Source organism: Chelonus insularis, unplaced genomic scaffold (assembly GCF_013357705.1).
Source record: "Chelonus insularis isolate UGA/USDA-ARS -01 unplaced genomic scaffold, ASM1335770v1 contig_85_pilon, whole genome shotgun sequence".
Taxonomy (NCBI): domain Eukaryota; kingdom Metazoa; phylum Arthropoda; class Insecta; order Hymenoptera; family Braconidae; genus Chelonus; species Chelonus insularis.
The window spans coordinates 319,725-347,500 of record NW_023276773.1 but is presented as its reverse complement, the minus strand read 5'-3'; the positions used below and the strand labels follow the sequence as shown (position 1 = coordinate 347,500).

General features: G+C 33.5%; 1 protein-coding gene and 1 non-coding gene across 10 annotated transcripts in view; both read right to left on the bottom strand.

Moving 5' to 3' along the window:
- The window catches only part of LOC118071552 (small subunit ribosomal RNA), a 1,912-nt gene extending 488 nt beyond the window's left edge, over positions 1-1,424 (bottom strand). Inside the window, exon 1 of the ribosomal RNA XR_004690909.1 lies at positions 1-1,424. This exon is cut by the window's left edge and continues 488 nt beyond it. This is a non-coding gene — a ribosomal RNA (small subunit ribosomal RNA).
- Positions 1,425-8,717: 7,293 nt separating this feature from the next.
- The window catches only part of Ten-m (teneurin transmembrane protein Ten-m), a 272,219-nt gene continuing 253,160 nt past the window's right edge, over positions 8,718-27,776 (bottom strand). For 4 of the 9 annotated variants that reach the window (XM_035090690.1, XM_035090694.1, XM_035090695.1 and 1 more), the window contains 12 exons: positions 24,572-24,754; positions 23,637-23,721; positions 22,254-22,417; positions 20,073-22,064; positions 19,492-19,769; positions 18,695-19,316; positions 18,283-18,618; positions 17,987-18,194; positions 16,944-16,970; positions 15,939-16,155; positions 12,710-15,851; positions 8,718-12,627 (listed from right to left, as the gene is read on the bottom strand). In XM_035090690.1, coding sequence (XP_034946581.1) covers positions 10,385-12,627; positions 12,710-15,851; positions 15,939-16,155; positions 16,944-16,970; positions 17,987-18,194; positions 18,283-18,618; positions 18,695-19,316; positions 19,492-19,769; positions 20,073-22,064; positions 22,254-22,417; positions 23,637-23,721; positions 24,572-24,754 — 9,497 coding nt within the window. In that variant the 3' untranslated portion in view covers positions 8,718-10,384. The remainder of the gene's footprint in view (positions 12,628-12,709; positions 15,852-15,938; positions 16,156-16,943; positions 16,971-17,986; positions 18,195-18,282; positions 18,619-18,694; positions 19,317-19,491; positions 19,770-20,072; positions 22,065-22,253; positions 22,418-23,636; positions 23,722-24,571; positions 24,755-27,776) is intronic. The other 5 variants (XM_035090696.1, XM_035090691.1, XM_035090697.1 and 2 more) reach the window with 5 other exon arrangements.

Genomic DNA, 27,776 nt, shown 5'->3' with positions numbered 1-27,776 from the left:
ATTCGTCTATTTAGCAGGCTAGAGTCTCGTTCGTTATCGGAATTAACCAGACAAATCGCTCCACCAACTAAGAACGGCCATGCACCACCACCCACCGAATCAAGAAAGAGCTATCAATCTGTCAATCCTTCCGGTGTCCGGGCCTGGTGAGGTTTCCCGTGTTGAGTCAAATTAAGCCGCAGGCTCCACTCCTGGTGGTGCCCTTCCGTCAATTCCTTTAAGTTTCAGCTTTGCAACCATACTTCCCCCGGAACCCAAAGGCTTTGGTTTCCCGGAAGCTGCCCGCCGAGTCATCGGAGGAACTTCGGCGGATCGCTAGCTGGCATCGTTTATGGTTAGAACTAGGGCGGTATCTGATCGCCTTCGAACCTCTAACTTTCGTTCTTGATTAATGAAAACATTTTTGGCAAATGCTTTCGCTTCTGTTCGTCTTGCGACGATCCAAGAATTTCACCTCTAACGTCGCAATACGAATGCCCCCATCTGTCCCTATTAATCATTATCTCGGAATTCCGAAAACCAACAAAATAGAACCGAGATCCTATTCTATTATTCCATGCACACAGTATTCAGGCGATAATAAGCCTGCTTTGAGCACTCTAATTTGTTCAAAGTAAACGTACCGGCCCATCTCGACACTCAATTAAGAGCACCGCGACAGGATTATTGGACCGCTTTAGTTTTTACACTAAAGCTAAATCCACCGGTAGGACGTCCCACAAGCATGCCAGTTTACACCGCGAGCGGTGAACCGACAGTGTGGCACACAGATTCAACTACGAGCTTTTTAACCGCAACAACTTTAATATACGCTATTGGAGCTGGAATTACCGCGGCTGCTGGCACCAGACTTGCCCTCCAATTGTTCCTCGTTAAAGGATTTAAAGTGTACTCATTCCGATTACGAGGCCTCGGATGAGTCCCGTATCGTTATTTTTCGTCACTACCTCCCCGTGCCGGGAGTGGGTAATTTGCGCGCCTGCTGCCTTCCTTGGATGTGGTAGCCGTTTCTCAGGCTCCCTCTCCGGAATCGAACCCTGATTCCCCGTTACCCGTTACAACCATGGTAGGCGCAGAACCTACCATCGACAGTTGATAAGGCAGACATTTGAAAGATTTGTCGTCGGTACGAGACCATACGATCAGCTAAAAGTTATTCAGAGTCACCAAAGTAAACGATGGCCGAGACCACCGATTGGTTTTGATCTAATAAAAGCGTTCCTTCCATCTCTGGTTGGAACTCTAGTTTGCATGTATTAGCTCTAGAATTACCACAGTTATCCAAGTAAATGTGGGTACAATCTAAGGAACCATAACTGATTTAATGAGCCATTCGCGGTTTCACCGTAATTCGGTATGTACTTAAACATGCATGGCTTAATCTTTGAGACAAGCATATCACTACTGGCAGGATCAACCAGGGAACTTTGTAATGTGTTTATACACACACATTCGTTCTCAAAAATATGTGTTAACATAGTAAAAAACAAATACACTGTATTGAAGTCTTACTATGTAACACACATATTTTGTGTTGTACGTGAAAACTGATGTTTTCATCAACACTTTTATACTTTAAAAATTAATCCATTCATTGAATATAAATGTATAACTAAAAAGTTCAAACACTCTCTTTTTCTAAATTTATTAAATTTACTCTCGCTAGCTATTACTGTTAGCGACTTGGTTGTATTTCGTATACGTAGTAAAAAAATTTTTACTATTCGTACTAGGGCTGAAGTGAGTATAACATTTCTGTTGTTTTTAGTTATATGCAACTGAGAGTATACATATAACAATTATAAACGCCTTCCGACGATTCACCACATAAGAGTCATTCAGTCTATGACATCGACTCGTGGCTAAGTTGCGTTAGTATATATTGTTATGCTCAACTATTATATTCGTACGACATTCAACTGTTTAAAGACATTCAACTGTTTAAAGACATTCAACTGTTTAAAGACACTCAACTGTTTGCGATTTTCAACTGCTCAGACGTTCAACTGTTTGCGATTTTTATCTGTTTGTAGTTTTCAGATGTTTTTGCTTTTCAACTGTTTTAACTCGACTATTTTCATGTTAGTAACGTGCAGCGTAAGAGAGCTGATCGCAGCACGACGACCGACTACTCCCCTCCACTCCGCACTCGAGAAAGCGTCACTGCATCAACTACGCAGCAATATAGTTGGAGGAAAACCTTACTACTACGTTATATTCATAATATATATACTTATCTTTATGGCAATTTTGTTAAACAAACTATGAATGGTGATGCAGAACAAAAAAAAACATTTATTTACTAGGACTAGCAAATTCCCGCGACTTCGTCTAAGTATTGAAATTTAAATATTAACAATATTTAAAATGAATTTTTTTCTTCGGTTTTTATTTTGAAAATAAATTTAGTACGGTCAATGACACAATAAACATAACAACCAAAAACTTGGCGTGACTCTTAAGATTTTATAGAAGCATAAAATTTCGAAAATATTTAAGCTGATTGATAAGTAACAAAAGTAGGTTTTTATTCATATTACACAGTTTGTAACTTTGTCTTAGTGAAAGAAAAAATTACGCTTTGGAAAAACTCAAATATATTGCATAGAACTCGTTTTTAATTGTTATAAACAAAAGGAGTACGTTTTCTTTTTTATTGAAAAAAATGATTGTAATTAATATTTATTATTGTTAACGTTATTCACGTCGTTGTCTTTCCTATAGCCTTACTGTTATTAACGCGTCGTAATAGCCACGCCAAGTTTTTCAAGTTTCAAAATATTACAATTAAAATTACTAAATCGATTTGATGTGATTTTTTTTTATATTTCTTAATTTTTAACACAGTATATTTTCACTTTTTCACATTTTTTTAAAGTTAATTTTTTTTTTAAATATCAAAAATGATTTTTGAATTTTGTAAACAGTTAACAACTATTTCAAATAAAATTAATCTCTTCAACTTTAATAAATACGAAATACAATACTTGGCGTTTAATGATTTCACGCTTTTTTGTAATTTTTTAAATGATATACATTTACGAAAATAGCATTTTTAGAACAGAGATTATCGTCCTCGTCATTTAAACTTGGCGCACAGTTTTGTCCAGTCCATGGGGCTGTTTTTGGTATGATAAATTATTATTTCAAGACTTTCTCACGATGAAGCCAAAATTCAAATTTGTACCGTGAAGCCTAGAAAGAGTTGCGTACAAGAAAAAGAAATTGAACGCAACTACCGGAATGTAAGAAGGGATGAAGATTTGGCTCAAAGAAAAATGAAGCCCATCAATTGTAAAATAAATTTATTTATTTATTTATTATCTTAAACACTTATCTAAGGAGTTACATTACTCCTCAATGTAGATAATTTACTCTCTATTGATGCTGCCTTAAGTAGATGGCTCTTAGCGATAGAGAATGCAGACTCAGATTCTTCAAGAGAAGATTCGGACTCGTTTAACTTGGGAGAAGTAGACTCAGTGCTGGTAACTCTAAAAAATAGAGGCTTAGGAATACCAGCGATCAGCAAATCGCTCTTGTTGGTAGATAATGCATGCTCTCATGTAAAAAACGATCTCTGGTTTCTCAGGGCTCGCTTAGTAGTCTGTGAGAGTCACTGCCCTGATGATAATGTAGATGGTTCACTCGGTTTAGCTGCGGTTCAGGTCTTACTCTCAGATGGTAACTCCTCATGTGCTCGCTCAGAGCTTTCCCAGACAAGAGCCGTAATCTGAAGAAACTCTAGCAACTTATCGTACGTTGGAGACTCTTTAGAGAGCCCTAGCTTTGTCTCCCATTCAACTACCATATTCGGACTCAGTTTATTGAGTGTAGCTGTAACAAGCAGAACATCAGAATAACTTACAGGCGATTTTAAAGCTCGGAGTGCATCGAGGGCATTTGTATTAGTCGCGAGCAACTTCCATAACTCAGTTGCAGATTCATCTGAGACTCGTGGACCAAAGATAATTTGCTCGGTATATTTTCTTATTAAAATTATCGGGTTATCATATTTTCGAACCAAAAGATCCCAAGCTGGTTGGAAGGTCTTACTCGTGGGTGGAAGACTGTCTATAAGATTTCTTGCTTCTCCTGAAAGTTGTGTCTTCAAGTAATACATTTTGCTGATAGGATTCAAGCTTGGATTGCTGCCAACAACAGCTAAGAAGAGATCTCGGAACGTCACTCACTCTAAAGCATCTTCTAAGAATCCTGGAAGCTTGATCTCTGGCAGTTTGTGACTTCTTCTAAAGCCACTTGCACCGACTACTGAAAGGTTTAACAGGTCCTGACCACTTAGAGTCCTAGCTGCAAGTAAAGTCTCTTTTCTCTCAAACAAAAAAACTCGAGCATCCTCATAAAAGAGTTCCATTCGCTGATAAACATTCTCAGAATGATAATTTGTCTCAAGAATGTCACTTTCTCCATCATATAATAAATTATGCAACATGTCAACCTGCTTCCATTTTTTGTCAATCAAATCCAATTGACTTGACACAAAAGGTAGACTCATTACAGATAGTTTCTCAGGGGTCAGCTGATTCTTCAGTACTTCAAAAAAATGTAGACGTTGCATTTGAAGAGCAATCTTGTATTTGAGTTTCGCAGCCATTTTGATTTCTGCCTAGAAAATGACAAATTTACTTATCACAAATTGTCTTTGTCTTGGAAAATGCACGTTAACTCAAGATGACTGCCTGATACAACGCGTGGTGAATAGCGTCACAAAGAAAATTATTCTTAAAACTTATTTACTGCACTTGTCGTTGGTTCAGCACCTTTAATTGCACTCGTACAACCTCTCTGTAACTCATTTAATTCTGTAGACAATCTCAAATACTAGTAAACTTTCAATTTTTTCCACTCGTTATTGCAGAAAAACTTCACGCTTACTTTCTCCTCAAGATCTCTGAAGCTAGTGGTGATGGCCCAAAAAGAGAGGTTAGATTATCACCCCCAAATTTGATTAGTCACTCACTTCGCTTTGATTGGCGAATAATTCCTCTTGCTAATGACATCTTAAACAATAATTGGCTCTCCAAATTACTAGATAGTGACTTGTGAAAAACAATTAAGGCCGGTTTTAATTTATTGAATCATTATAACTATGATTATGTTCGATAAAAATAAACAGAGTATTGTTACAAATAACTTTACATAAGAAAAAAAATTTTATATTGTTTATAAAAATAACAACTCGTTATGAACAAAAAAAACAAAAAGAAAACAATCACAAATTTCAATAAAAAGGAAGTTTGTCGTCAGGAAATAGATTGAAGATTTAGAGGTTTTAATTGATTGAAAAAAAAAAAATTTCATTTTCCAGTTCTCGAATTGTTCTCCATGAAATTGCAACAGATTACATAAGAGTGGTTGATACTTACAATTGATAGGCAGATGATGATACTGAGGACTTCATCAGGTCAATCTCAACGAAACGGGATCTTATAATGTCTTGATTTGAGCACAATTTATACAATCGAGCATGTTCTAGCATAAATTATGCTCGAATCATAATTTTGCCTAGTGCATAAGAAAGCTCTCGCTCTAACGAATCCATTGATATGCTCATTGTCTATGTAGGCCTCATAGATCGTGAGATATCAGCAGAAAACAAAGTTATGCTGCACCAAATCATAGAAAAACCTTTAAACGCTCATAACTCGGAAACTATGCGAGATACGGCATTTTTGACGGGGATATCCTATAGGGGGGATCGAATTTTTTACTTAGGTCCAGATCTTTCATATGAGCCCTCGATCAACCCCCTAGCATCATTAGCATAGAAGTTATGCATATTTTTTATGTATTACAGTTTTTCCCAAATATCTCGTGATTTCTCCAACCAATCCAAGTCAATAGCTACTGTTTTGGAATCGTCTCATCAAGATCTTCCCAATGACACCCATAATTTTATGATCCAAGCATAAATTATGACTTTGAAAAATTTCGATGAAAAACACAAGTAAATTGGTCGGGTACAGTTTCGATCAGAGGACACTTCCAAAAATAAATTATTTTTCCTGGATTACATTCAAATATTGAATCAATTTATTTAGGTCGTATGAATGACGACACAGGTGAAGAGGAAAGCCACGTTTGATGAATCTCCATGGACAACATTCAAAGCATAATGTATAGACTGATCAGATATCTCACTTGTAAAACAGCGAACGCGTAACTGGAAGCTCCAGATTCGACTTCCGGTCTCGACAAAATATATTTTTTTCTTCTCTGATTACGGTAGCAAAGCGTTGCTCTGATGTCTCTACAGCTATCAAGTAATCTCTGGAATCATAGAGAAACCGGAAAGTCTTTCCAGCTTTCGGGAAATGGACATGAGTAATTAAGTATGGCGTTCTTGGATTAGCATAAAAGAATTGTGTAATATTTTCTCGGTCATCATTCCAAGACACTAATCTACCACGATCATCATAGAAGTACCAGACCTGGAACTTCTTGTGCTCTGATGCATGAATCAATTGTCCTCGTGAATTGTAGCGATATTTGTGCTCTCCTCTGATTACCACAAAGCCTCGACTATCATAAGAATTGAACTCAACGTCACCGAATTGGACAACTCGATCACCAGAATCATAGCCAAGTGAAATCTTCTCATTGTGTTCAGTGATACCAATGACATTACCATTCTCATCATAAGCATACTGCCAATTATTTTCAGTATCAGCAACCTCTAATACATGACCATCAGCATTGTAAGTAATTTTATCCATTCTCGACAAAATATATTTCTCGCTAAGAATCATTCCTGGACTGGTAGAGGATTCGTCTGTATGTGTTCAAAAATTAGCAAAGTGGAGGTTCCCCCTATCCAATTACTTTCATAATCCTCAACAATTCTCCATATCTACTTAATTTTCATTTCTTTTTTATTTTCTTTTAGATTTCTATTCGTTCTCTATGTTTGTTTCACATTATATTCAGACTCAACATAGAGGAATGATTAGCAAAGTGAAATGATCAAGAAAATGTTTCAATTTATTAAAATAATTTTAACAACGTTTCTTGTACTTCTTGGTCATCAAATTTCTGATTAATTAATGCATAAAAAATTGAAACTCTTTAATCTAATGGATAATTTGTCGTTTTAAATTTTTTCCTGCTGTTCCACTTTACCCCCTTTTTCCCTACTTTTATTTCAAAAATTGGGTAAATTTTTTCTTATGCAAAAATAAGGACCAAGAATTCCAATTTCTTTTGTCGAATCACGATTTTGCAATAACACAGCTGTGTGAAAAATAAAAGAAATTGCATCAAACCAACGCTGAAACTTACCTTAAGACATCAACAACTCCATGGTTCTTTGTTAGAGTAAAGTTCCGTACTATTAAGCTCAATTATAAGAAAATATGCAACGAAATTAAGCAACCCTTAAAGAACTTAGAAAAGTAGATAAGGGATAGTAGATTAATAACACATTTTTTGCATTTTCATCGATATATTTTTATTGAATACTTAGCATGTAAGAGTATAGAATATGTTTACTCATATTAAATATTACATAGTTCGTTACAATGAATAATGATCAGTTATTTAATTAACTAATTAATAATCAATTATTACAATCAATTAATAATTAATCAATTAACTTGAGAATAATTATAGTGAACTCACTATATTATTTATCCATTCATATTGTTTTGTTATCCTTTCTTGCTGCTTTTGTCATTATTATTATTATTATTTCAAATAAATTTATTTAATTATTTACACAATTATTATTTGTATTTACAATTGCTATTACTTCTTTATATAACTAAATATTAAGTTCTTTTATTCATTCTTTCATTCATCATTTTATGCTCAATTTAATTAGATTTCTTTAAAATATCACGTAAAAAAAATGAAGAAAATTTTTTCTATTGTTTATTATTTTAAAATAAACATTTATGTTTTATTGTTTGTCTGATTAAATTTTATTGTTTATTATTTTTCATACTCTCACGTACGCGACCAGCACACACATGCATAAAATTACTCATCAATTAATGTGTTACCAAATTTTTGTTATACTTATAATTTTGTATTATTATATAAATAAAATCTTTTAAAAAATAATATAATTTGTACACACTTTCTCTCACTTTTCACACCATGTTTACCTATAAAGTATTGCTTTTTATTTTTCATTCTTAACATTCTTGTTTTTTTTTCGCAGGACGAAGATTAGTTTTATGTTCATAGATTCAGTAAATTTTTATTTTTGTCCTTATTGATTATAAAATCAATAACTATAAATAGTAATTTATACACAATTTTTATAATTTAAATAAAAAAAATCATACATATATAAAATTAATCTTATCATCTATACTTAATTAATAAATATTTTGTGGGAGTCGCGTGTTTTTATGATTAAAGTTGATTTTTTTTTAAAGAAAAAAAAAACAAAGATAGTCAAAGCTTTTGTTGTTGTTGTTGTTGTTGTTCACGAAATGTATAATTTATGTAATTTTATAATTTGTTGTTCGCAAATATTTGTTGAATATTATTTTTTTTTCTTTCTTTATAATTACATGAATATATAATTTTTATAAGCTTTTTCTCTCTCCCTTTTTTAGCGCAAATTTTTTGAAATATTATCGCGCTTTTGACATTTTTAAATAAAAATAATCATTAGACACGTGTGAATTATTTGCAACATTTTTTTTTTAATGTAATAATAATTCACACGTAAAACTAATAGGGAATTGTTGTTTCTAATTATCAGTTTACAATTGGCAGTTATTAGATTCATCGATATGTACAGCAATAATATAATAATTAAGTAAACTATGACATATTGTTGGAGTGTATGATTATGTATTGTTAATTAATAAATGCTCATATTCTTTTTTTTTGTCTTCCAGTATTTTAACTGCTCTACAATTAATAGTATAAAATAAATAAAAAAAGAAAGATTAAAATCCATAAAAAAAATATGGAATATAACAATCACTGTAAATAACACCAATTTTCTTGGTGACATCAATTAAACATATTAACAAGAATTCATAATAAATGTACAATTATTTAAAGATATTCAGGTTGTAATATAATTATTAATTAATTCATTAATAATTTTTTTTTTAACACGCGACACAAAAAAACTAGTCCAGTGAAATTAGAGTTTAGATAGGGAAATCGGTGGAGAAAAAATGTGCTCCAATCTTGGAAAAGGGTAAAAACAACCCCTAAAAAGTGTGTTTTTAAATTATTTCTAGAAATATGCGGAATAAGGAATAATTTTTTATACAAAAATGGTATAAAATGTGCACATCACCTTTTCACCCCTATCTTTTTTTACTTTCGGGGATGATTTCTCTCCAAACTATTAGAGATAGGGGTAAGAAAGTGGTATGCAATTTTTTATAGAATTAAAAAATTTACAATTTTTGTTTAAAAAATTTTTCCATATCTCGCATATTTCTGGAGATAATTTGAAAAACCAACTTTCAAAGGATTATTTCAACCCTTTTTTATTTATCAGAATTATTTTCAGTGACTTTAAGAAAAATCCCTCCAATTTTCAGCCATATTTACTGATTTTCCGATATTCCAACTCTAATTTCACTGGACTAAAAATTGCATATATCTATAGCGATTATTTACATTCAATCTATGACAAATTTTATTTTGTCTTGCATTTGCCTATATGTTTATTTTTTTTTTTTGTTCAGTTAATTAACTTGTTTATTATTTAAACATATGTTTTACATATAAAAAAGCATTTTATTTATTTATTTTTATTCATAATTATTAATATCAATTACCTAAATATCACTATCTACATATACTATTTTTAATTAACTTATTTTTAAATATTTACAAATTATTTTTTTTCATTCCATCATCAATTCTAATCTGTATCCCTTCATTAATTCATTATCATCTTTTTTAAAAAATAGCTTCCATTCATTCAATTTAATTTAATTGGTTTTGGACGATTACGTCTTGGACTTGACGAATTATTATGTTATCCATGTCCACTAGACCCTGTTGCGTGCGTTTTATTTATCTCAAAATAATTTCTTTATTTTACCATATTTGTTTTTCATCAACATTTTCTTTCACTACATTTTGAGTTTAGTTATCGTATTACCGCACATCAACACACAAAAATACACGTCCATTTCTTTATTTAATTTTAATTCCATTTTCAGGCATAGTTTATAACTGATTGTCCTGAAAAATTTTATAAATGGCGCTATTAAGAGTTCATTGAATTTTAAAGACTAGTTAAAATTTTGACACTTTCCTTTTTCACAATCACTTTTAAATAGATTTCTTATAATCACTAGAATCACGATCAAAGCCTATGGCACCATAAAACTCGTCGAAATTATCGAAAAAGCTCAGTTCATTATTTGGCTGAATTCAATCACGAGTTGTGCCTGTGTCCACGATTCCTTCTATTACCACTCTTCCTTCTTTTTCTTTTGGTATCTCGAGTGAAAGCAACATTACCAGGATCATCAGCAAGTTGAGGATATCGATGAACACTATGAATATCAACACCTTCATATCCATCAACAGTTCCTCTACTTAGTAGCTGATCTTTCTCTTCCTTTGACCAGTCACCACGACCCTGGAACCCAGACATTACCAATTGCTTTTCAATCTCCCAAGCTCTTTCAACAGCTCGTTTGTGTGCATGCTTTAAAATTCGATGTCGTTCTTGTTCAGGGTCTGCACCGTATTTGATAACAACGGCGGCATCAGGATTATGAAGTCGTAATTCTTTCCATGTTCCAGATCCATGCTCTGTTGTTTCGTGTGTTGATACATTAAACATTCCTCCTAGTCGTTTTAGCTCTTCCATATCATCTCTCATCTTCAGTGCATTATCTTTGACAAAGTAAAAGACATCTTGGTCATGGACACTGAAGTGTAGTGGAAGGAAATAGGAATTATTGAACACAGAAGTCACTACATCTTGGACGACATTATTAACACCATCAACAACACTAACTAATGCACGACCACCAACTCGTGATACTAGAATACCTTCACCGAAAACTGCACGTCGATGAGCAACTCTTGGAAGTAAGTTTCTGGTTTTCGGTTCAAGTTTGAGTAAAGGTTTAGGCACAAAGTCTAGGTCTGAGAACTTCTCGTGAACTCGGTTGACAATACACTGAAGTCCAGACATAACACCAAAGTCTGGAGTTAGTTGAGGTGATGTAATGATAGCACTAGGTTGGTAGGCCATTGATTTAATATACTTAGAACCAAGCATGAGAGGAATATCAAAGCCAAAGAGTTTCAACCAAGAGCTCATGTCAGTCATGTATTCAACATTTTGCTTGGGATTCACTGGATCATTGTTATGGAATCGATAAATAAAAACATCAGTTGGTGTTGTTAATTGATTCACCATTTGTTCCCAAGCAGGAGTCATCCACTGGCCGACTGTTGGATCATACAATCTGTTGTTTAAGTAGACCAACTTAGTTGTAGGGTCTAATAAGCCTCCATGGAAGTCAATTGGTAGATAGAAGTCAGGATTAGTGTCTTTGATAATTTTTCCAAAAGGTGTTCGACGCATTTCCTTCACAAGATTTCCATTGGTATCAAAGAGAGCCAGTGGTGAACCATTTTGATCAGTTGCCACATAAAAGCGTTGCTCTGATGTCTCTACAGCTATCAAGTAATCTCTGGAATCATAGAGAAACCGGAAAGTCTTTCCAGCTTTCGGGAAATGGACATGAGTAATTAAATATGGCGTTCTTGGATTAGCATAAAAGAATTGTGTAATATTTTCTCGGTCGTCATTCCAAGACACTAATCTACCACGATCATCATAGAAGTACCAGACCTGGAACTTCTTGTGCTCTGATGCATGAATCAATTGTCCTCGTGAATTGTAGCGATATTTGTGCTCTCCTCTGATTACCACAAAGCCTCGACTATCATAAGAATTGAACTCAACGTCACCGAATTGGACAACTCGATCACCAGAATCATAGCCAAGTGAAATCTTCTCATTGTGTTCAGTGATACCAATGACATTACCATTCTCATCATAAGCATACTGCCAATTATTTTCAGTATCAGCAACCTCTAGTACATGACCATCAGCATTGTAAGTAATTTTATCCATTCTTGACCACTCTTCTTTGTCCATTGATTCTTTACCAATCGTCAATTTCCTCATCTTGATTCTATTTCTGTTATCGTACTCCAACTCCATCCGGTAGACAGTCAATGACCGAATATTCATCAGAACACTCTTTATCCTTCCATGTTCATCATAATCAGTAACGGTGAAGAATTGTTTGGTAGTATCTTGCATCACTGATCTGTTGAAGGTATTACGATAGATTCGAAGATCAGCAACACTCTCTAGCACGCCAAGGTTTTGGTTGTATTTAAGAATAAGTTTCGGCAACTGTTTGTCGTTGATTTCAACATCAATGGTTGATACTCTAGCATTACCATCATATTGAATTCGATAATGAGCATTATCCATGCCGCTTTTGCTTCCAAATTTAATCTTCTCTTCTTTAACGATACCTGCATGGTATCTGTACTCAATTCTCATCTCAAAGTTGGGCTCGTTGATGTCAATGCTGTGCACTAGGCTCGTAGCCTCTTGGTAAGTGTAGTGAATTGATGAAAGACCTGACAATGAATAAAAAATAATTAAAATCAAGAAGAAAGGTAAATAATAATAAGATATATTAGAATTGTTTGAATAACTCACCAGCAAAAGTAGTTTCCAATTTTCCTGTGTGATCATAAACATAAGACACTTTGCCACTTTGGTGTGGATAAACTTTGGCCAAAATCTGTCCGTCATCGTTGTAAAGAATTTCGTAAGGATGTCGATTCATGGGAGAATAGTATTGATATTTGTAGAATCCAAGAGAAGTCTGCAAAGAGAACGCATGAATGTGTCCTCTAGGCGTGGTGAGCGACTGCAGCGCTCCAGCCTCATCATATTGCAGAAGATAATCACTGCCCCTTGGAGTAGTTACTTTAAGCGGAAGACTACTAAACATGTCTTTGAAAGCATAAACCATTGCAGTACCGTCTGAGTATTTAATCTCAAATAGTCTTCCAGCTCTATCGAATCCATAAGTTTCACCAATATCACCCCAAGTCCATCTTGTCAGTCTACTAAATCGATCGTATTCCAAGTCAACTCCTGCAAAGATTCCATTTCTTGGTGTCCACTTGAGTGGTCTAGCATTTCTATCATAAGTGACATTCAGAAGTTCTACTCGATCATCAATAAATACTGCTACGGTATTTGTTTCTCTGTCATATTCAAGAGACAACAGCACATCTCCATTAACTCTAAGCTTCTTACCAACTTGAGCAATCATTTTAGCATTACCACGATTCTTTCCAGCAACTTTGCGCAAAAAGTAACGCCATTCAAAGCGATTTGCTAAATCTCCAGCAACTTCAGTTCTTTGTTTGGATGGTACTGGATAACTTTCACCTAAAAGTGGTTCAATTTCTCCAAGAACAGCATAGGGAAGAGTATCAGTGCTAATTGTATGAGCCCATGAAGTAACGAATCCAACTGATCCATCACCAGAAACTGTTGTACGTTGCTCAGCTTCACCAATTTTCGTTATTACGCTACTTCCTTTGATCAACATTGAAATTGGCTTTCGGTTATTCTGGCCAACTTTTACCGTAGCACCTTTGACACTCAAATCAAACGTGAGATCAATGACCTTACCAGTTGGTGTTACCGCACTAGTCAATCTTCCAAATTCATCATAGTTATAAACGTAACTCCTACCAGTGCTGTCTAATTTCGTTTTCAGTAATCCAGTGACGCCATGATAGTCAAAGGTAACGTTGTAATTATCAGGTGTGCTTAATTCATGTAACATTTTCAACCGTGACATTCGGAGTCTACATTTCTGGCCTTTTGTGTTTTCAATAGAATTCACTTGGCTGCTGTAATCACGTAACAAAAAGACCTTGTTTCCACTTGCATCAGTGACAGTACTAAGTTTGCCATTACTTGTGTTAACATTGTAAGTAAAAACGTAGAAAGTTTCACCAGTTAGAATATTCTTTGTTGTGATATGCTGACCAAATCGATTAAAGATGTAAATTTCTTGAGTATCTGGTGAATAGATTTCATATTCTCTAGCTCCGCTAGCATCAGGAATTGACGCCATGACAGATCGAATGCGATAATTCGCTTGATCACCGATATGAACAACACCATCTGGAGAAACAGTCACGGCTGATATGGTATTGAATTTTGATGTTGATGCTAGATAATGATCGGCTTCAAAGCAATCACATCCACGTTCTAGACAGTTACATTTCGACTCAGCGCCAGCAAATGGAGAAATTTTGCCGTCAGTTCCAATCACTCTCACTCTGTTGATTCGTTGAGAGTCACTTTCAGCGATGAATAAGTTGCCAGATGGTCCAAATGCAATACTCTGAGGCATGACTAAGGTGGCATGAGTGGCAAGTTCTGTGTCAAAGTTAGTGGATGGACTGGCACAGTGTAGAGGACGTCCAGCAACAACTTTAACACGTCCATCTGGAGCTAATTGAAGAACCATGTGATCATCAATGATGTGAAGAGAATTGTCAAGTGGATTAATGGCCAGTTCTGTAGGCCAACGTAAGTGTACCTCTTCAACATTTAAAGTTCCTTCACACGGAATGGGTTTCCAGTGAGACTTGTGCATGTGGTTGCCAATGACAGTCGTGATTATTCCATCACGGTCAACCATTCTAATGTTGGTTCCATCAGCGAAGTAGAGAACATTGTCAGTCGAAACAGCTACACCTTTTGGATAAGCCAATTTAGCATCTCTAGCAAGAGCTCCATCACCACAGTGAGCTTCATCACCTGGTAAACATCTTTCTCCACTGCCTACAACCGTCTCCCAGTTATGATCGGGGTCTGAGTAATCATTCGTATCACGTACTCGAATAATCTGATGAGATTCAGGGTCTGAGATGTAGAGAACTCCATCCAAAGGACTTAAGGCGATATGGTAACGGTAAGAAACTCTTGTGGCATTTAGTCGGACTACAGTTCGTACTGTTCCATCAACAAGAATCTTTCGAATTAAGTTGAAGTCTCCAACAAAGATTGATCCATCTGGAGAAGCTGCTAAAGCAACTGGAGCAAGTAGTCTTTGTTTTGATGCTTGACCATCACATTCATAACAGTCCAATGGACGTTGATGACCATCTCCCATTGTAGTAAGGATCACTCGAGGTTTTTGCTTCAAATAGATATTAGATCCATCACCTTTCTGTAAGATACCTTCATGGAAATTGTAACGGTGATGAATATCCAAGTTCCAACCACCAACTTCCGATATTGACATGTCATGGCCACTTAATTTGGTTGTCTGAACATCCCAGATGATGTCTTTGCAATCACTATACTCGTAGCCAACTTTAACCATAGCTGTCGTTACTCCGTAAACTCTTTGACGATAAACATTAAGCCTATTCCAAGCATAAGTGAATTTGATCACTGGATCAGCTTCAAAGGTTTTCTCAAAAAGTATTCCTTCAATAGTTATACGCAAGTGGATGAGATTCAGAGTAGGAGGAATCACTTCAGGCGTTAATTGAAGTTGAATGGTCGATAAATATCCAGCAGCACGTGAACTGTGGTAGACTAGATTCAAACCAGTTCCAGGAATTTGTAGACTTTCTTGGACTACTTGAGATTCCGTTAAAATGGCACTTTTATCAGGACATGCTCCTTGGAAACCATGCTTCCAAGTTGCCAATACCACAGGTTTCATCAGATCATAATCATGAGCTCCACAAGCATGTGCTACATGTATTGGTGGCTTTTCATCAACAGTACTCATCACAATTCGATCAATAATTACCACCTTAAGAAAGAAAAAAAATAAACTCTATTTAGAATATTCTTTTGATTTGTCTTTGATAATTTCTAGTCATAAAAAAAAGATATTTACCTCATTCCAAGGCACAAAAACGATGTGAGTTTGTGGTTTAAATGGCGATCGACCAAATTGAAGTGTCACAGCACCACCACCATTGACAAGTAGATCAAACCAACCATCGTCTCTTGTTAAAGTGAAACCTTCCAATGGTGTACTGGTGCTGACACGTACACCCATTAATCCTGTACCCATAGAAGTTACGACACGACCTCTTACAACAGCAGATCGGCTAAAGAAAAGAAATAATATTGATATTAATTGACTTATTAAAAATTAATAAATTACATTAACTTTATAAAAAAAAAAAAAAAGAATAAATATTCTTTCAAAAAATTCATTAAACTACATTGTAGGCGATAATAAAAATAGTTACGCAAAAAAACTAGCAAATATCTAAATTTTTCTATTAATTAATCAATTAATAATAATAATAATAATAATAAATATAACAATATTACAAATTGAATTAAAAGAAAACATTTTTTGGCTTTTAAAACATTTTGTTCAAATTTTTTTTTTTTTTTCGTTTCATTTGTTTTAAAGACGATACAGGATCATTTGTCACAATTATTTGAGTGTAACAATCAACAAGATACGTATTTTTATTTATTTTTTTCTCGTCAAAAGCTCAATACAAAACGTCACGAAACAAAAATATAGGAATTTAAAAAACAAATAAACCATGCAACAATTAACAAATTACAAACTGTTTACAATGACACATAAATGGTTTAAAGCTTTTTTTTTTTTTTTCTTTCATTACTTTGTCATAAAATATTTTATTTATTTATTTATCAAAATATATTATTATATTAAAATTATTTACAATTAAATTAATTGTAATAAATAATTTAATTAATTCGAAAATTGACAAAGTAAATAAGAAATATGATTTGACAACACACGTAAATGGAAAGCAATGAAGCTATAATTATTTAATAATAATCACTCATAACAATCATAAAGTCATCAATAATCATCATTCATTATCATCATTGGTCTTCTTGACATTCTTACCTCGTATTGAAGTGATTCCAGAATACACTGATCGAGCAGCACGGATAAAACAGATCCCAATTAAAAAAAGATCTCTTTTTTTTCGTAGGTTTTTTTTTTTTATTTAAAAAATTATTTGAAAACTAATACTTGGGAATAAATAAAACTTATTTTCTCATAATTAGGATCATACACATCAAAGCACGAAAGCTCCAATTAGACAAAAGACCAAGGATAAAATATTAAAATAAACAATTAATTAAAATTAATTAAAAATATTTTAAAGTAAAGTGATCTTTTTTGTTTTTTTTTGGTGGGGGAGGAGATAACAAATTAATTGATTAAATAATAAATATTTTTTTAAGATCCAGGGTACACTCTCACGCATACATATATACAGAAATAATATATATATATATATATATATCAATGTGTTATATTAATATATTAATATTAATAATTTGTTTACAAAAAATATTGCTTGGTTTTAAAGATTAATTAAGTATAAATAAAACAATTAATAATATTTATTATTTATAAAACATAATATATATGAGATAATAATATTAATATATTAATATAACAATATTTAAATATAAATATATAATATATATAAATATTTGGGAATGATTTTGACATGGGTCACAACAGCGCATAGTCGACAGGAAAGTAATATTTATGTATCGTCTTATTATTTTTTTTTTTTTTTTTAATAAATAAATGATTTAATGAATAAAATATTCAACTAATTGATTTAATTTTTAATAAGTTATATAATATTAAAATAGTTGCCAATCAAAATAATTGGAAAAAAAATATAGCAATTTAAAAATTCTCCTAATTTTTATTTTTTAATATTCATTGATACTTTAATTAATTATTTATAATTATATAATTACTTCCCCTTTTCTTTTTTTTTTACTTTTATTTAGCAGTATTATAAAAAAAATTGTATTTATGAATAATGAGCTATTATTCAATTAAATATATTTAATTTTAAATCGTTATATTAAAAGTTAAAATAAAAAAAAAATTAGTTTTTTTTTTTTTTTAAAGAAACTCACCTTTCATTAAAGCTCTCCTGTCGTGCGTAATTCTGAAGACTACCTTCGTCAATTAAGAATTTCATTCTCTCAAAGAAAGAGGCCGTAATTGCGGGTGGCTGCTTGCGAAGTAAAACGTCAATAGGCTTTGGTGCGGAAACACATAATTGACTTCCTCTACAAGCGTAAGTTAAACAACATTCAGGATCCGCACAGTCAATTAGGCCATCTAGAATGTTTAAAAGAGAATTAATTTAAATATTTAACTTAATCAATAGGTCATATTAAATGGATATATATTTGATTAAAATTAATACCTTTATCATTATCACGACCATCATTACAATTTTGTTCAAGAAGAACACTGCAGTCTTTTCCATCCCATCCATCATAGCACTTACATTCCCATTGAGCATCATTATTAACACGACATTGACCATGTCCTGAACATGAATTGGGACAACCTTCCATCGTACAATGACGTCCATTCCATCCAGTGACACACAAACATGTACCATTTTTACATTGACCATGTTCATTACAACGTGGATCACATTGTTTGAGATTGCAAAGTTCTCCAGACCAACCAGGAAGACAATCACAGGCATTGTCAACACAGTGGCCATGTGGACCACAGTCTAGATCACATAATTCTAAAACAAAATAATCTTTATTAATTAATATTCACTTATTAATATAAATATAAATTAATAAATAAACTTGAAGTACCTTTGGAACAATCATCACCAGACCACATAGGTTCACAATGACAAGTCTGTGATTCCAAATCAAAATTACCATGTCCACTGCAGTCAGGAAGACATTGAAGAGCTTCTTTGTCCATTTGACTACAATCAGGACCCTTCCAACCTTTTTTACAAATACAAGTACCTTCTGCGCAAAATCCATGACCTGAACATGTAGGATGTGGGCAGTCCTGTTCTTCACAAAACTTTCCTTTATATCCTCGAACGCAGTTGCATTTTCCGTTGGTGCAATGCCCGTGACCATTGCAGTCCGGAACTTCACATTCATCATGGCGTAGTGAGCATTCTTTTCCTTTCCATCCAGGATTACACTGACACTCGCCATTGATATATTCTCCACGTGAACTACATAATACCGGGCAAACACTATCACTACAATCTTCACCACCAAATCCAGGATTGCATTTACAATGGCCTAATAAACATTCTCCTTTGCCGCTGCATCCATTGGGACAGTTATGAGTCATGTCTTCTGCTATTACTGCGATGAATGAAAGTTCTTGGGGATCACTGTCATCATTGTATAATGATAAAAACCAATGACCAGGTTCCATATAGTGTGTTACTTCTTTTTTAATTGAAGGCTACAACAAAAAAAAAAACAAGAAAAATAAATAATTGTTTTTTTTTTTAAATAAATGTGTAAATAAGTTTTGCATCAATATCTAAATCCAATATGAATAACAACAGCACTGTAATCCGTAGATTTATATGAAAATAATTTATTTACAAGTTGAAATAAAAAATAATAATACTTACATGAGAAGCTCGGGTATTTCTAGCTTTAAATCCACTCAGAACTTCAAGTAGATCATATTGGGTATGTGTAGGTAATGCATTTCTCCTCGCATAAACTCCTATAGACGCTCCTCTGGGAATATTATAATCGAACCGAACATAAGCAGCTTCCGATTGATAGAATTGCATATTCCAATAACTGTAAGCTGGTATTTCTTTGCTTAAATGTTGACCTAAAGCAACTTGAGCGAATGTTGTTCCATCAGGTGGAAAAGATCTTGCTGGGAATGTCCTTGCACCTGAAAAAAAATATATATAAATTATTAATAATCCAATTATGATGATTATTTAGCATCGTTATTTTAATTACAAGCATTAATTAAAAGTTATAAAATTGCTTTTGCAATCAATTTGTTAGTTTTTTTTTGCTTAATGAATGTCTTACCGATTAATTAGTGAGCCTGTAAGTAGACTGATGAGTCAAAAAAAAAAAAATATTTAAGTGTATTTATAAAGCCTTTAAGTGCATTTCATGCAAAAAAAAAAAGCCGATGAAGGAGGTGAAGAAGCTGCTGCAGAGAAGCAGAAAATCAAGACCTCACCTTCAAGAATTAGGATAGTGGGCTCAGGTGGAAGTGGGGTTGTCCCACATCGTGAACTTGTATTTGATTCAGCAGCATCAGTAGTCATCGTCAATCCTGTGACAACATCACCGTCACTTGGTGTACTCAATGTTGATGACTCTGGACTCGATGCTTTATTAATACCTAGATCATGAATTTGATCAATCTCCATATTTATTCCATTTGAATTGACATCTTCAGCAATGAAAGACGGATTATCATCATCAGAAAAAGTGTCCCATTCATCAGATGATGATTCCATACATGGACAAGAGCACTCACATTCACCACCAGCCCAAATAGGTGGTGGTGATGCTGGTGGTCTTGGTGGTGGGGGTAAAGGATCCTCTCGTGATTCCAAAGTTTGGGAATCAGCTTGTTTTAAATTATTAGCAGGATATTCTTCATCTACAGGACTCATATTAACCCAAGGAATATTGTTAGTATCAGGATCACTAGGTACTGATACTGATAGCACATAAATTGGCCGAGACCTTGATGAAGGGTCTGAGCTTGCTATTGTTACGTTGACAAGAATTCTTCGTGAATTCCCAATGTTAATTTCGTTAATTTGGACAGGCTCTGAAGGAGAATTAGGGCGAGTTATTGAATTAGAACCTGAACCATGCATGGCATGCGATAAACCAAGATCCGATGATGAAGAAGTAGGAAATGTTGATGAAAATTTCATTTCTTTAATATCATCCAACTTATTTATTGATTCTTCTAATTTTTTCTTCTCATCTTCTTTGAATTCTTCTTCACTATGAATTGGATTGTATTTAGATCTTGATTCAGATAAAGTTGCTGGCTTCTTTTGATTTAACTTCACAATCTCTAGTAGTTCTTGATCATAATTCATCACTATTGAACCTGGAAAATCATGTTGTGGCTGTTCTACATGATCTTCTAGATTTAAATCTCGGTTATCTTGAGGTTGTAATGATGTAATAACTGAATCCTCGTCTTCAAAAGGTAGTGAAGTAATTTTAAGGATTGATTGGCTCTTTGTAGATTCTTCAACAACCTTTTCAACAATTGTAGAACTTGAAGTTGCACTTGAAGAAACATCTAAAGTATTCTCACCACCCTGGAACTTGGTTTGATCATCTAAAACAGCTGGAATCTCATCTAGGATTTGAACATCATCATAAGAAACATTTGAAGTTGAACCCCTAATTTCTGTATCTTTATTCAGAGCCTGAAGATCATCAGCAATAATACTTGAAGTCTGATCTTCATCTTCTGGGAAGTAAGTTGTCTCCAATATTTTTGGTTGTTGTATTTCAGCATCATTGAGTATAATTTCTTCATCTACAGTCTCAATTGGTATTGTTTCGTCAATAATACTATCTTGCTTCTGGTAAATTACCTGATCAGTTGATGAAGGTGTTGATGTAGATGGGGTTGAAGTCGTTTCAGTTGACAATTCATCCAATGACGAAAGAGAAGATGAATAAGTGAGAGTAGAAGACAGAGTAGTTTGATAATCATGTGCAATACTACTAGATCTACTTGATATACTTGAAGATGTAGATTGCGATGATTCGCTTGAGGGTGAAGAAGTTGTAAAAAAAGTTGATTGTGTGTTATCACCAAATTTATAATTATCTGAGGAGGTTTCCTCAAGATCCAAATTAGTTGTTGAGTAAACAAAATTACCACCATCATGCTGTAGATCATGCACCAAAACCTTATCATGCAAAGTTACCAATTCTATTTCAGTACTACGGGTTTGGTGCTCATCATGCTGATTAACTGTGTCTCTACGTTTACGACTGAAAAAAATATTTTGAAGTTGATCTGGAAGATCATGATCCCTACCTCCTGATGAAGGTTGACGTGATCTACTGCCAGTTGATGATGTTGATGATGAATTTTTGGCATCTGCTGATTGCTTTGTGTCTGAATCACCCACCAAAACTGTACAGGCTTTTGTGCCTTGGTATGACCAGTTAACTGTATTGGAAGCTTAAATTAGAAATGAAAAAATTTTCTTAATTATGGGAAGGGGAATTTTATAACTTTACAAGCTCATAATAAATAATTAAATAATTTTTTTTCAAACACTAGAATAAAAGGTCTAAGTGTATTAATAAAAATTGATTGATGTATATGAGCTTTTAAAGTTAAGAGGAAGAAAATTAATGAACAACTTACCAGCTACATAAGTAAGAACAGCAGTTAGACAAAGAGATACCATAATAACAACAATTGCAATTAATTTCCAACTGCACCAGTCAATTCCTTTACGGAAATGACATCGAATACTTTGCCTCCTCATTGGAATCATTGATGGTGCATGACCGTACGGTAGTGGTACCCTGTAACATCAAATTGATGATAAATAAACCAATCTTGATTAGTTAATTAATTAATTAAATAAAAATAAATCAATTAATGCGTAAAAATGAAATGATCTAACACTAAAAGTAATGTTATAAAATACTTTGTTCAAGAGTCAAAGTGAATTGACTTGCGGCAAATGCTGAGATATTTTTCATCAAGTATACAAGCAAAAAGCTGACTAACAAAAGTGTTTACACTGGACTTGAAGCGATTCCTGTGACTTGCCAGAAGTCTAACGATAATATTTGAACGAGATAGACAGATTCCATCGTGAGTAGGAGGGAAAGTTTGCTTTTCTTCAATAGTTGACAGAAAGGAATGGATGCTGGATCTACTTAGATATTTTTTTCATTGATTTTATTCGATTAAATGACTTTCTTTTATTACTATCTATTAAAATTAATCATTTAATTCAATAAATAAATAATTAATCTTCATATTCTTATCTATAAAATTGAAAATTTAACATAGATCTTGATAAATAAAGTTAATAAACTCCAAGTTGATTATTATTTTTTTTTTAGAAAAAAACTATAAATAAAAATGTTTTTTAAATTTATTTTTGTTAATTAAGTTTAATAGATGCGGGATGATGGTGTAGAAATGAGTGCTTTGTATAAAAAAAAAACTTTTCTATTTTTCTAAAGAAAAGATAGAAAAGAAAAACCACTTAATTTTCAGAATATTAATGTTCTCTATTTTATTTATCTTTTCGACCGTTTAAAGGTATTTCAAGGGCTCTTGAATAGAAGAAAAGGACGCGACCACATGTTCAAGTGAGAGTACGGAAATTTTCACGGCAAACTTTAGTGACTTTTCAGCCAAGTCAAGAAGGGAAAGAATGACAATTCGTCTCGAGCACTATGTGCTCATTGTTCAGGGTATGAATGGATGATTCATAGGGGTGTTAGGTTCATTCTGATTCTTGAGGAGCCGGAAAAAAATGGGACGCGAGTGTAGTTAGAGTATAAGAAGCAGTATTAGAAGAAAGAAAAAAGAAGCTAAAGGTGTTGTCATGGTTAAGAATTTAATGTTTTGTGTCACTTCATGGCATTTATATTTGATTTTTGCAAGTTTTACGGTTTCTTTTTCAACTTCCAAGAGTATAGTTTACACTAGCATCATAGAGTGAAGTATAAGTAAAGACAGTTGTGAGTGGTTGATCGATCATGATGTAAGACTCATTCATCTCACCTGTCCATATTGTTCTGTAGTTCGACTTTTATTGGACTATTTCCTGTAGATTGATTTTTGTTATTATATTCATTCTTCGGAATCTCTGCAAATAAAGAAACATGAATAAATTAGATATTTAATCAACTGATATTATTCTAACTTAACATTATTATTATTATTTTAAAATATTCCCTTGAAATGAAGAAGATATTATCTTTTTATTTAAAAGGCAAATATTATCTCCAACATTTCATCAACATTAAAAGTAAAAATATTACAAAATGATTTTAATGTTTAATTTATTATTATCATTTTATAATATGATTGAAAATGAAAGAAGAATAAGAATAATAAATAATGTGGCTTCATAAGGAAATTACTAAACGGTTAAAACAGTTTTGGTAAACTTGATATATCCATCAAGACCAAGCCAACAAAAATATGAAGATTCTGTATGTAGTACTCCGTATCAAATTTCATGCGGTAAATGGAACCGCAAGAAGACCATGCAAAACAAGGCCAAGAGATATTAGCACCTATGTGTTTCTTGGTCATAATTACAGACGGAAGGAAGGGATTTCCAACCTCTTAAGTTTCGAGTTTGAGTTGGGGTTCGACTTTGACGGTCGATATATACCTCCTTCTTGAAAGGCTTTGTCTTGTGCTTCAGGACCTTTGCTCTACCATCTCTCTCTCTCTCTCTCTCTCTCTCTCTTTATAGCTATATCACGTCTATATAGCGTGGGAAGTCCAAGTAATGCCCCACTAATTGCGGGTGTGCCCTATTTGAAGAGTATGGGTAGACCATCATTATAGAATTTCCAAAGGGACGTGATTGGAGAACGTTTAGGAAACATGGATTTTTATTTTTCTTTCATTACGTTTTTTTGTCTTCATCATGGGATGTTTATGTGTGTTTTTAAATGATAACAAAAAGAAAAATATATACGTACTTGGTATATTGTAAAAATTTCCAGATGGTGTTCGTACAAGGCAAGATGGTTCTAAATCTGGATCACGATCGTGCTCACTTGTCGTATGACTTCCTGGCAGTCTTCCGTTTAAACGATTCATTGTAGGATTGCGAGGTGGCACATCGGGTGGTCCCCGTGGTGCCGAGTTGTCCAATAAACAACCTGAAAAATTCAATATTTATTTAGTATATTTATTTTAATTAAAAATAAAAAGCATCAGCATAATTAAATTCACTACTAAAACTTTATAATCTTCAGGAATATGTTTAAATATATAATTTTGGCTAAAACTAGCTTTTCATATGATATATAATCCCACCAAAAAGCCGACCACGTAATTATAAAGCTGGTAAGGCCCAAAAAAAGCCTTAATTCTTATCATCAACATCTAGAGCTGTACCACCTGGTGAAAACAAACTTTTCCACATGGTTTTTTTAATAGAAAAAAAGGGTTGGAATTGATTTCAATCATGATATGATGGACTTTTGAAAATCTTCCAAGCTTAACGTTAAGAAAGCAACCTGATCAAAGTGCTTAAGATCCTCATCAGGATTCCTTTTTTCACTCATCTTTATCTTCTATTTACAAAAGAGATGCAAAAAAAAGGAAAAAGTCGTGTAAATTGAAAAAGAAAGAATAAAACACAGAGTTACACCCATTTGTTAATATTTCGTAGAAAAATCAAGAGCATCTCCACCCTAAAATAGTGTCTCTAATAAATTCCATTAGACACGGGCCCTTACTCCCCTCCCAATACACTTCTGAACTGAAAAGTGGGCAACAAAACAAGCGAAATGGTCTGGATATTATGTTACGCATTTTGACATGGTTCTGAATGGGTGTGCGCATCCATTACGCGGCCGGGTGCGACAACAAGGTGCTCAAAAGAAAGACCAAACGGTCCCCAATACGTTATTGTGGGGCCTTAAGGCCGCCTGGGGACTTACATGTCTCTGTGGGCCCAGAAAAAAAATTTTCCTACCCCACCTTTTTTTTCGTTCTCTTCTTCAAGATTCATCCAAGCACAAATAATTCGATGCTAGCGTGATCTTATGGTGCACATTGCATCCTTTTGTACTTCAACTACACTAACCTGACACACAACATCAAAAACTCTAGAACTTTAATGTTATTCTTTCGCTACCTGAACTCTTATTCTTTTATACAAAGAAGCTTTTATTCATCAAGTTTCGGCTTATTTCGATCTCCTTTTTGCTTTGTTGATGATGGTAATGGACACTCTTGCCTCAAGTATTAGAAATAATGATATTAAAGTACTTTACAGTTGGATAATTTTGGAGTTTGTTGATTAATATGTACTTTGTTTTTTTTTTGGGAAACTTTTAGGATTTACTGATATTTTGTGTAGTGGTTGAAAAATAATATCTTGATATATTTAACCCTCTAGTTTGTTAACTCAGAAGAACTTAAGGCTTGGAGAAGAGAGCTTCGAAGGGTCTTCCAAGTCTCTTGAGAGAAAGAGATCGTTGAACCTCGTTATTTCCCTGTAATTAATATTTCATTTAAATTTTCCCTCTTCATCTCCACTCTCTTCTTCTTACCTTGCCACACTTTAACTCGACAAATAGGGCAAAAATATTGACTAAGATAAAAATTATTTAACTGATTGATCTTTGATTCATTATTTTGCTAATTATTTTTTGCAAATTTGAAGAATAAAATTTGTTGATTATTAATTTCATTTATAGCAAGAAATTTACAATTAAATGAATAATTACAAGCTAGATTTATTTTTATGTTTATTTATTAGCAATTATTCGAAATTTTTGCAATTGTTTGCTGAGGCAAAAGTAGTCATCATGTGAGTATTTATTTTACAGACATTTTGTGCTGTTGAATATAGGGGAATCAATTCCGAAAGAAAAAAAAATCTAATAATTTTTGCCAATTATTTTTGCAAATTTGCGAAATAATTTTTTTAAATATTAGTTTCATTTTCAGCAGGAAATTTCCGTTAAAATGAGTACCCACAAGCTACATTCATTATTATTCCTATTCATGAGCAATTATTGCCATTTTTTTTGCAATTATTCGGAAGTTTTCAATTTTTAATGTAAAAGTAGTCATGTGGGTACTCATTTTAACGGAAATTTCCTGTTTTTTACGATAAAGAAGTTAATTATCGAATTAAAATAAGTCTATTAAAAAAAAAGTACGAATTTATTGAGTAAATTATAATTTAAAAACGTCTTTTTTTAATATTAATCATCTCATCCATCAGTAGCAATTGGTTGACGTAATCCGGCGTTAATTCCAAGATTAACTTTGCCAGGGTGGTGCGATGGAGGAGACTATTTTTCTTAACCACATCCCTTTTTCTTTCCTGTCTCGTCCCTTTTACGTTTTTATTTTTCTCTCTTGCCTCAAAAGCGACTGAAATAAATCCGTTGAGCTGAGGCTCAAGATCGATGTGACGGCCGTCGTCGTAAGACAGAGACAGAGGCCCCCTTCGATTGAGGGTCGAACGTAGTTAGATATAAAAAGGGGGAGGGTTAGTAAGTATCGAAGGGAGAAATAGAAAAAGAAGAAGATATTAGTGCTTTTGGCAGGTCGCGGATATTGGACAGAGATCTAAAGGTCTAGGATTCGCCCTTCAGAAAGAGAGAGTTAGACACCACCCCGTTTTTCCCCATCTTTCGCCACGACTCCACCTTCTACGAGGGACTTTAACCCCTCGGAACCGTTCTGTCGCCATCGAATTCGCACAAGGGTGTGTTCAGGGGGATGAGACATTACTACCTAGTGTACAACAGCACTATACAGACTCTCTCTTCGCAATTAGATCTCAGACTCCGACGGCTTGCGACGAGCAATCGATAACCACGCACGTGTCTCTAATGAGAATACACGTAACAATGGATGTAATATTTGTAGGTCTGTTAAATAACTTTTCGGATAATAGAGGTAATATGAGAATTATGTCAAGATATTTCTTTTGTTATCTGTCACTTCTATGCTTACATAGCTTAGCCACCGTACAAAATAAATACTTTGGTTTAATTAAATCAACAATTAAATGATTATTAAAAATCCATTTTTCTTTCTTCAATCAAAATATTTTTGATAACAAATAAAATATTCGATTTAATTATTGCAATTAATTATTTAAATAATATAAATATTTTAACTGATCATAATAATTTAGTAATTAATCAATTATAC